The sequence below is a fragment of the Chaetura pelagica genome, unplaced genomic scaffold, assembly GCF_000747805.2.
Source record: "Chaetura pelagica isolate M959 unplaced genomic scaffold, ChaPel_1.0 scaffold77, whole genome shotgun sequence".
Taxonomy (NCBI): Eukaryota; Metazoa; Chordata; class Aves; order Apodiformes; family Apodidae; genus Chaetura; species Chaetura pelagica.
The window spans coordinates 72,447-82,983 of NW_009953937.1; the positions used below are offsets into that span (position 1 = coordinate 72,447).

The following is a 10,537-nucleotide window of genomic DNA, read 5'->3' on the forward strand; positions in this document are numbered from 1 at the left end:
GCAGGAATGTAGTGCCAAACACTCCCAATGTGTTCTAGTACTAGTGAGTTTTTCAACCTTTCTTAAGCACAGTAAACTACTGTTAGTTTGTTTTTTTTGTTGTTGGGTGTGTTGTGTTGTTTTTTTTTTCCTCACTTTTCCCATAAATTTAACTTTAAATTTATTCAACAGCTTTTAGAAAAAGAATGTTTCCTTCCTGTTTAGGTGCTGTCTTCAGCTGATTGTAGACGCTCCGAGTGCTGTTCAGGAGGAGCTGGATCTCATTCGTGCTCTCAGCTACCTTGAAGAGTTTGGTGTGAAAGTGCTACCATTACAAGGTACTGCACATTTCCCTATATGATTCCTTGGATCACCTGCATAAATATGCATGAGAAATAGTTTACTGTTGCATGGGGAAAATAAAGCATCCCTTCCTTGCCTCCAAACAGACACGTAGCAAGCAATGATGTTTTTAAACCCGTTTTTTGGTTTATGAGGGATAGGAAGGATGTCTGTCTGTGGATTGTGTGTTTTGGGACTTATATTTAGCAGGACTTCTATAATTGGAGTTCTGAGTATCTGAAGCTCCTGATAACTTCAACAGAAATAGTTTATGCTCACCTTTGATTTGAGTCCAGTCATATGGAAGGTGGTTAGACAGAAGTTGGAAATGAAGGATAATTGTGGACAATGAGAAGAAGGGTAGAGTGGAATATATTGCAGTATATTTTATTGCTTATAGGTTGGGACAAACTAACAAAGTACATAGAATCATAGAATTATTTGGGATGGAAGGGACCTTAGAGATCATCCAGTTCCAACCCCCTGCATGGGCAGGGACACCTCCCACCAGACCAGGCTGCTCCAAGCCCCATCCAACCTGCCCTTCAACACTGCCAGGGATGGGGCAGCCACAGCTTCCCTGGGCAACCTGGGCCAGGGTCTCACCACCCTCACACTGAAGAATTTCTTCCTAAAGTTCATTGTTTAATAACAAAAATCCCACACTTCTAAGTGAAAGAAATAAGAGAGCTCAACTACCTGGCTTCAGTGGAGCTTGGATGTATGTGGGCAGCTGTGAAACTGCATGAACATTGGTGTGGAAGTCACCCTACAAGAACTGGCTGAGAAGAGCACTGAGTCCCAAAGAAATGTGCTCATGGAAGTGTTTTACCTCTGGCATTGAGCAGTGAAATACTGGGATTTATGGAATGTTCTTGTGGGTCTGTGGAAAATTAAGCAGATGTTCCCACTGGCTGTTGCTTTACTTTGGTATTCTTTTGCTTGTTTTTTTTTTTGTTTGTTTGTTTTGTTGTTGTTGTTGTTTTTTCTAAGTATCCCATGAGTTGTTGGTCATCTTGCCATTACTGACTGAGAAGAAGGATGTTTTCTAGATCATGTATTACACTGTTGGCTTCTAGAGTAAAAATACTTTTCAGTTAGCTCGTTCAAGCTGTAGAAAAGCACACATTTTGTTCATCTTTTTGTGTGTGGACAGGAAATAGTAGTTCTTGAAAAAAAAAAGTGGACACATAATAATTGCATTAACAGTGTGTGTAATACAGCTGCTCTAGATTAATTAGAATATGTGAAATTGTGCCTGTCATTTCATTAGTGATTCTGAATTATCCTTTCTTCAGTATCTTTGAAGTAAATCAAATTAGTCTAATAAGAGAAAAATTATGTTTTAAAGTTTTAATGAAGCCCTTTAAATGGTCAGTTACTTTGACAGAATATCATTGAAATATCATTAAGGATCAGTTATTTCCACAATGAGAATTAGCAATAAACTTTTATTTGTACCGCTATGTTTAATTTTCTGTAGAGATTCTACTTATATTTTTAGCTAGCTCAGCAGTTAAGGTTGTGGATTACTCTTATGATGTATATTGATGAAGTCTGGTTTGAAGACTCCTTATTTACAAAATAGGTAAAGAAAAGTCTATCTTTAGTGGAAGTGTTTTACCCATGTTAGTATGTCAGGTTAGTTTCAGTTGTGTTAGATATTAAAAATACTTTGCTTCTGCCATCAGCAAATGGAAAGATTTTCCTGCTATACACTTAATATATGTGTGGGGTAGAATCTAAAACATGAAACCAGAAGCATAACCTTTTCCTGCTCCTCCATTCTTTATTCAGTTTAGTTTAATTTGATTTCTAGAACTTCTTAAGAGGTTTTTTGTTATGTGAGTGTTTCTTTACTCTTACCTAGAGTCCTAATATCATATGTTTTAAGCCCAATATGCTAACCCAGAGTTTATCCCTCAGGCAGCCATTAATGTCCAAGCATTAAGTGGAAGATCTACATGCTGCTCCTTGTGTTCTAACAACTGGCATGATATGAAAACTTTATTTTTAAACAGCAGCCTGAAGTTAGTCGCCCTCTAGTTAGCTAAAAAGAGCCCTGCAATTGGTTCATGATATTAAACCATGCAATTAAGTTAATAGCTTAATTTCTACTAAAATCTTTTTGGAAAGACAGTACTAACTGTAAACTTCTCAGGATGTGGCTAACACAGCCTGATGATGTGCAGCTATCCCTCTTGCTCAGACAATATTCATGTAAATTAAAATAGCCTCAAGATTTTGCCTCTGACAATTCAGTCCTGTCTACCCTGAAATGTACTGTGAAATATGAGTTATTGACAGCATTCTAAATGAAAGTTCATGCCTGTTTTAGCAGTCTTTCTGAGCATGTTTCAAAAAGGGTATTTAAAAAAAATAAAGGTGTATGGTAATCAGGTACAATTTGTGAGATTGAGACTGAAAACCTGAAACAAAAATAGGTTTTCATTTCATTCAGTCTCCCTCTTCTCCCTCCCTTCCCAGCCTGACTGGCTAGTGATTGGGGCTGGGTGTTTTGCAGTGCTATTTAGCTGTTTGTAGATACAAGTGAGGATCTGCATGTGAGTAACTTTAGGCTGGGTTTCAGATTGTGTTTGAATTCTTCTGCTCCCTCACACCCTTTCTGTGTGGGGAGGGTTTAAGGAGAAATAAATGCAGCAGGAGGCTTCATTCTGTACAGGCTCTAACAGCAGTTCTTTTCAACAGTGCGTTTGTGTTCGGACCGACTGAGTCTCATCAAGGACTGTCTTGCTCAGATGTCAACAAACTATAAACAGTCTGCTAAGCTCCTGGGACTTGCAAATTTGCTGAGGGTAGCAGGTAAGATGCTAATAAGGCACTGAATGGCCATGCAAGGTGCATTTCTGTTACCCTTTAGGACATTTGAGTTGATAATTAGAATGTGTGTTCAAGGAGATCACCAGAAGTCACCTGGAGGAGCAGTCACTGAAACTGCTGATCTTGTTAACTGCTCTGACCTTCCCCTAATCCCTAAAACAAAACCAGCCCTGTCTAATGTGGATTTTGAGTCAGAGCTGATGTGCAGTATTCATTTGAACCTGAATGCCTGGAAGGATTTTTCCTTAGTTTTTGGAAGGGGAAGAGTAGAGGAAGGAGAGATCCTCAGAACTATTGTGACTAGGGTATAATTTAGGTAGCTTGTCTAAAGTTTCTGGCAGATCCAATTTTGGAAAAATACTTCATCAGTAGGATTGCAAATCCAATACTGCTGTCTTTTAATGATCTAGAAATATAAATTGGAAGCAGCATGTTGTGTAAAATCAATATATTCCAGCTTTGTCCCTGGTGAATGCCTGGTCGGTTCCTTTCTCTCTCTATTTGTTAAATCATTTACAGATTTTTCTATTACGTTTTCAGGAAGCTTATTAGTGGGATTTTTTTTTTTTTTTAAATCTTTGCTTGCAAGCCCTTTGTGAATAAGTCTCTGTATTGGTTCAGAAGACAAGATTCCTGTACAGCTTTTTCCCTCTCCTAATTTCTTCCCTGTTCTGGTTTGGTGGGTTTTTTGGTATCAGGGGAAGGGCCCCAGGAGTGGCTCTGGTAAGAAGCTGAGAAGCTCCCCCTGATCCAAAACCAACCAAGGAACCCTTAGAGGGACAATAGATGAACCTCTGCCATTAACACAGGAAAGAATTAACACCTGAACAGAGAAGCACTTGGGGGAGAAGAGCTGAGCTGGTGGAGGAGAGCAGTGCTGGTGAGGGGAAAGGGGCAGAACTTGCTTTTCTTCTCTTTTATGCTAAATAAACAAACAACTCAGTCACTTTCAAGATTATCTTTAGGTTATAGAATAAACACTTACTTGAGGGGGAAAAAAAATAGCAAAAAAAACATTTTCACTACTGGTTTTCTGTGGTAGGTGTTAATGTGGAGTTTTTATGGTGGTGATGTTGGGATTTTTTTGTGTCCAGGTTTTTTTTTTAAATAAGTAATTTTAGATTTTGTGATTAAAACCATTTCCCTGTCACTGAAGTATGACTAGTCATACTAATATAGAAATAGGATTTCCTGTACTGGATATTAATTTATAAGCAAGATATAGATTCAGGATGAGGATGTCATAATGGTAAATTTGATCTAAACTTACTTGTTGCAGGTGATAAAGTCTGTAGAACAGGTTTCTTTCACTTCAAGAACTTCAGTATTTCCTTTATATTTTTGAGTTTTTCTGGCTTTGAAAGCTATGAACAGCACACCACTATTACTGCAGGTTTTTTTTGTGCCTGACATTCCATCCCGTTCATGGGTAGCCAGAAGAGTAACCAAAAGCACTCAAAGGAAGCTGGATTGTCATCACTGTTTTAAGTCATGCGTGCAAATGCAATATATTTCTAATAAGTTAAAGGAGATCTGCAGAGGTTCACTCTTTAATCCTCAGTAACTGCTGTATGTGCTTTCAGTGACTGCTGGAATAGTTAACTTTACATTGAATTGAAAGTTGCATTTGATTTGACCAGCTAGGTTAATAATAGCTGTAAAAACAGATTTTAAGTGAAATACTGGTATAGCCTTAATCATAGTCTGTAAACGAAGAGTCTCATAAAATTTAATAGTAGGTATAAAGAAAAAACATTTTAAGGCAAAACATGTAGAAATGTTTTTTCGGTATCAGTTGAATTGTAATTTAAGTAACTGAATTATAATTAATTATTAATATGGTGAAGTGTTATTTTATGACTTGGGTAGCCATAAGAATGATAAAAAATGCTACTATTATTCCACAAGTTGGCTTGTAGCCAAAAGGACAGCACTCACAGGCAGGTTTCAAGATTCATAAGTGAGTGTATGTTGTTTTAAACTGAATATTAGGAAAGGAAAACCTTCCTTGCAGTTAGCACAGATAGTCTGTGTTACCAGATTTTAAACTATTGGGAAAGGGTAACTTTGTTTCTAACAGCTTATGATGAAAGGGAATGGTTTTATGGAGATACATTGGGATGAGTCTGGATATCGAAAAACAATCTAGGGATTGAGCTTTATGGACTTGCGTAATGAACAATTAGATAAAGTGCTGCTGGAAGAAAGAATTGGTTTTCGTCCCTAATTGGTTTTCACTGCTAATGGAATTACCCTGATTTATGAGCCACCTTTGCTGTGAAAGAAGTTCTGATTTTGTCTTGTGGAACATACTTACTGGTACTGGTTTTGCCTGCTCAAGTTGGCAGCCCCTCTGTTCCTGATCCTGATCCTGTTCCTGATCCTGATCCACCGTGTGTACCTACCAGTGGAGTGTTTTCCTGTGCCTATCTTATCTGCTAACTGGAGGAATTAAGTTTATTTCCCCTTTTTTCCCACCCCATCTGATTACTGATTTTGAAAAACCTGTTTGCTACATCTATCCATACGTAGGGATACAGTAGGACACAGTTGGTTTTCTGGGCTGCAAACGAACGTTGGCAGCTCATGCTGAGCTCCTCATCAGCCAAGACCAAGTCCTTCTCGTCAGGGCTGTTTTCAGTCCTTTCTTCACTCACCCTGTATTTGTGCTTGGCCTTGCCCCAGTGCAGGTGCACTTGGCCTTGTTGAAGTTGAGCAAGGAGCTTTGGCAACTATGCTTTCTGAATACAGTTTGTGTAGAGAGGAGCACTGAAAGTGAGTAATAGAATTTGTATTCATCCTGTCAAAGCTAAAATATTGCTTAGGTAATGATATATCAGCTAGCTTCTTAATTGCTTTAAAGTATTTGTTTAATGACAGTAAACTCTACTTAAGCCTCACGTCCCTACCCACAATCTTTCTTAAGAAAGAGGGTGAAAGAATTTGCTTTAAGTAATTACTTGCTTACAAAACAGAGGAGCAAAAAAAGAGTAAAAAAAATATGTATGTATCACAAATTAGGAGTGTGTTCTCTATTGTTCATGTGGAACAGAAAGGTCTGGTGAGCATTGCTTTTCATTTCTTGAGTCAGGCTTTCTTGGTGTTTTCTCTTAATTATTCTTCTTTTCTTACAACTTTCTGTGGTAATTTAGTTTTAATATCTAGAAGCTAATTTTAGTGACTGTAAGCATTACTCACATTCCTAAGTCAAACCTAATTTTTGACATCTTCCTTGCTGAGCACTGAGTGTCTTGCTTAGTGCACGTAGAGGCAACCAGACAGGTGGTCGCTCAGCTGCTCAGTGCAGGTGACATGGGATTTCTGGAGTGTATGGTTTTGCTGTTTGTATGGTTTTGTTACCATTTGATTCCTAGTCTTCTCTGACATGGTTCTACTCATGATCATGTTGTTTCACCCCCTCACAAATACAGTATGTATCTTACTCAGGGTGTTTAAATGAGCTTTTTTTTTTTTTTTCCCCCTTGTATGAACCAAGTTGGAGCTAAACTTTAAAAAGTATTGAGCAACCTTTATTTTCCAAGAAAAAAAAATCTATTATTTCTTAGCTTCCATATTTTTTCTTTCATAATTTTTAATAAAATCATAGAACTGTTTTGGCTGGAAAAGACCTTTAAGATCCTGAAGTCCAGCCATTAACCCAGCAGTGCCAAGTGCACCACTAGACCATGTCCCTTAGCACAACTACAACAAGTCTTATAAATACCTCAAGGGATGGTGCCTTAACCACTTCCCTGGGCAGTCTGTTCCAATGCCTGACAACCCTTTTGGTGAATTCATTTTTCCTAATATCCAGTCCAAACCTCTCCTGATGCAACTTGTGGCCATGTCCTCTTGCCCTATTGCTTGTTGCTCTGGGAAGAGGGACTGACATCCAACTCGCTACAACCCCCTTTCAGGTACAATGTGGTATCTGCTGTATCGACTTCTCTCTGAATGTTGAACATCATAACAAAAGGAGATGAAAGAATTTAGAAGAATTTTAAATCTTACTGAGTCAAGTAATCCATAGAATATAAAGGTATTTTGGTTAGGAGGGACGGAGGCAATGGTCTGAAGGAGCTCAACATACACACACTTTCACAAATAAGAAAGGAAACAAAAGCTAAGATCTGCTTGCCAGTTTCTGAACTTGGTTTGTTTGACTTGATTGTTTAAAATGCCTTCAAATGAGGCATCAGGAATTGGGAGCAGTGAATTTTTTCATGTTTGAAGAGAGGAACAAGAGGGTGCCATGGATCCCTGGCAGGAAGTATTTGAAGTAACTGCAGGGCTGAGGAGATGGGAAGCATGTGAAGAAGGGCTGGGCCTGCCTGGCAGGGGATTCACCAGGCATGTTGGAGCTAGGGCTTGTTCTGTGGCTTGTTGTGCTAATGGAAGTTTAAATGAATGAACAGTGGAGATACAATGAGAAAAGTATTGCCATGGACTGGAAGGAGAACAATCCTGCTGTTTTATGTATGCACTTCAGTAAAGCATGAGGAGGTGCATCCTGCTGCATCCAAACTAGCTAGCTGAAACATGGACTTGTCCCTGGACTGCACAAGCACTGTTAAGAAAACTTGCTCCTCTCTTCCCTCCAATCACACTGATTTTTGAGTAGTAATAAATAGGAGAAATTATTTTGTCTAGCTGAGATTTGAGAGACAATTGTTTGATTATTTCTCTTGCCTTCTATTTGTGTCTGCTACTTAGTGAAATCTCTGTAAGTAGTAAAGCTGTCAGGGTGAGGTGGGCATAAAGGTGAGTGGCAAATACAGATCTCCTGCTTATAAGGAATGACAGTTCACATTTAGCCTGTGTAGATGGAAGCACCTCCTTGTCATCTGTAATTGCTTTTGCCTCGAATGAGAAGTTTCTGGGTTCCAGAGGGCAGAATTTTGCAACAGAAGAGCCTTGGATGTGATTAATTGGCAACATTGTGTGTTGGCAGTATATAAAGTAGGAGGCCAAAAGAGAAAATGATGGGAAGCCAACCTTTTCTCCCGGCTGAGTTAGTTGTGATGTTCTGGGATTAGGGGAAGCTTGATGGAGTTCAATAGTTAGGGTAACTACACTTCCCTGAATGTCATTCTAGTGCAACTGTTACATCTTTTCTTTTGAGAAAGCTTTAAAAATAAATTTGCCTGCGTTGATGCATCTACAGAGTAGAGTTAAAAATAACAGCTATGCAATTTAAGAGCATGTACTTTTTAAATGGTTTTTGGAGCTGGGATCTGTTTAACCTTCTGAAATACTTGTATTTCACAAGCTGCACTAATACAGTTTGATAAACCAGTGCCCTTTTCAAATAACTGCGTAAAGTGGTTCTTAATAATAGGGGAGAAACAGGAGCAGGAAGCTTGCTTGAAAAAAAATCCACTCATTTTTATTAGCTTCTTGCCATCCTTTCCTAAATTAAAATGAACAGTGAAAGGTTATTTTTGCTGTATGTTTAGTCACCTTCTCCTAATGCATGAACATACGCACTGTTTTGAGCACAAGCCTGGACCAGCTGGTGTCAGTGAAGGAAATAACTTCCATTCTATTGTCTTCATTCTAATTTGGAAAAAGCTTAAAACATTTAAAAAAAAAAAGAAAAAGATGATTGATAAAGGGTGACAGGTATAAATGCTGTTTGTATTGACTGTAACTGGCTTCAAAAAGGAGATGCATTGTCTGATTACATTTTCATCTGTGAATGCCGATGTGTTAAAATTAAGGTGAGGACATTTTTCTGCAGAGATTCTTGATGTACCTTTAGTCAGAAGAGAACAATGGTATCTGAGCTGTTTCATTAGACTCATAACTGGGGGAAGAGGCATTGTACAGAGGGACTGGTGACCAAGATGCATGTCTGGTGTGAAAAAAAAATACCTTCAGTTCTACTCGCTAAGTTTATCACAGTAGGCATTTTTAAATGCTTGTGTCTTCCACATCTCATTATGAATTGGGAGTTTAAACTGGAACTTTGTATACTCGAACAAAAAACAATTAAGAATTCAAAATTCTTCTGCTATTACAGTCCACAGAATTTTTCTTTCCATAGTCAGGGTTTAGAATCGTGTCACTTACCTTAAATATGATCTATGACTTGGCCATCACATAAGTACAGTTTTCAAAACTTGTTTTTTTCAACTCAGACATATCCTGCCAGTATTGATCTATGGCTTGGACATCACATAAGTACAGTTTTCAGAACTTGTTTTTTTCAACTCAGACATATCCTGCTGTGTTGTACTTTTTGGCCAGCCAAGATGCCAATGTTTTTTTTTTAAATATGCAACTATTTTTATGATTTCCTTCAGGAAAGAGCAGATAACTTTGTTCAGTTTCAAGAAAGGCTTTTCATGTCATGACATTGTTTTCTTAGGAAGTAAAGTAGCAAGGTTAAGCCAACCATTAATTCCAATTAACTAATACGATTTTTGAATTTTTCTTATAGGAGATGATCCAATGGAGAGAAAAGGTCAAGTTTTAATCCTTTTAGTGGAACAAGCTCTCAATTTCCAGGACTACAAAGCAGCTAGTATGCATTGCCAGGAGCTCATGGCCACAGGTGAGGTGAAGAAATGAAGGTGGTTTGGGGTGATAGTGGTGAAAATCTTGAGTTTTGACTGTCTGCTTCCTGTGGTACTTCAGATTGGTACATTTCATTCAAAAACCAGTTATGTTTTGTTTGTGGAAGTCAACTGACATCAGCATGTCAAAACTAGAAGGCAAGTAGTGTGAAATATGACAAACTCTGTGATGGAGAAGGAACTCCATGTAGTCATGGAACTACAAAATACTTTAACTGCTGTGACTTCTGGAGCAATGTTGCTCTTTTTCTAAGTCAGTTTAGTGCATTGAAGTCTCTCACATTTTCAGGCTGTGATCCAGATAACCTTTTTTTTCATCTGTGTCAGAAGCTCAAAATACAGCCCAGCAGAGATTACATTTTTAATTGTTTCCTTAGCAATTTTGTCTTGAAAGAGAGCAAAGGAAAATTTTTAATTGGTCATGTTGTGTAAATCCTGTTTACTGTGTTTTGTCATTATTTCTGCTGAGATTGAGGGTGGGAAATCTGAGAGGAATAGAGGTCCTGCTAATTGTATCAAGTGACATAGTTTACTTTTTTTCGTTTTGTTTGGTTTGTTTTGGGTTTTTTTTTTGTTTGTTTCATTTTTGTTACTTTGCTTGTTTGGTTTCCAGCCACTCTGGTAAGGAGCGCAGTGTCATACTGTGAAGTAAATGATGATTTTTTTTATTGCACTAGGTAGAAATAGAGTATGTAAACTTACAGATGCTTATTGTACTAAAATATGATAATAATGAATCTTCTGTGCATTTGGGCAGTCTGAAGTCTAGTTACATCTCTGTTTTCTGGAACATTTTC

At 38.0% G+C, this 10,537-nt stretch overlaps 1 protein-coding gene across 1 annotated transcript in view; it reads left to right on the forward strand.

Annotated features, from left to right (window-relative positions):
- Positions 1 to 10,537, forward strand: part of NBAS (neuroblastoma amplified sequence) — a 149,054-nt gene that overhangs the window by 54,181 nt on the left and 84,336 nt on the right. The window contains exons 30-32 of the mRNA XM_010001742.1: positions 205 to 317; positions 3,031 to 3,144; positions 9,605 to 9,718. Of these exons, the coding sequence (XP_010000044.1) occupies positions 205 to 317; positions 3,031 to 3,144; positions 9,605 to 9,718 (341 nt within the window). The remainder of the gene's footprint in view (positions 1 to 204; positions 318 to 3,030; positions 3,145 to 9,604; positions 9,719 to 10,537) is intronic.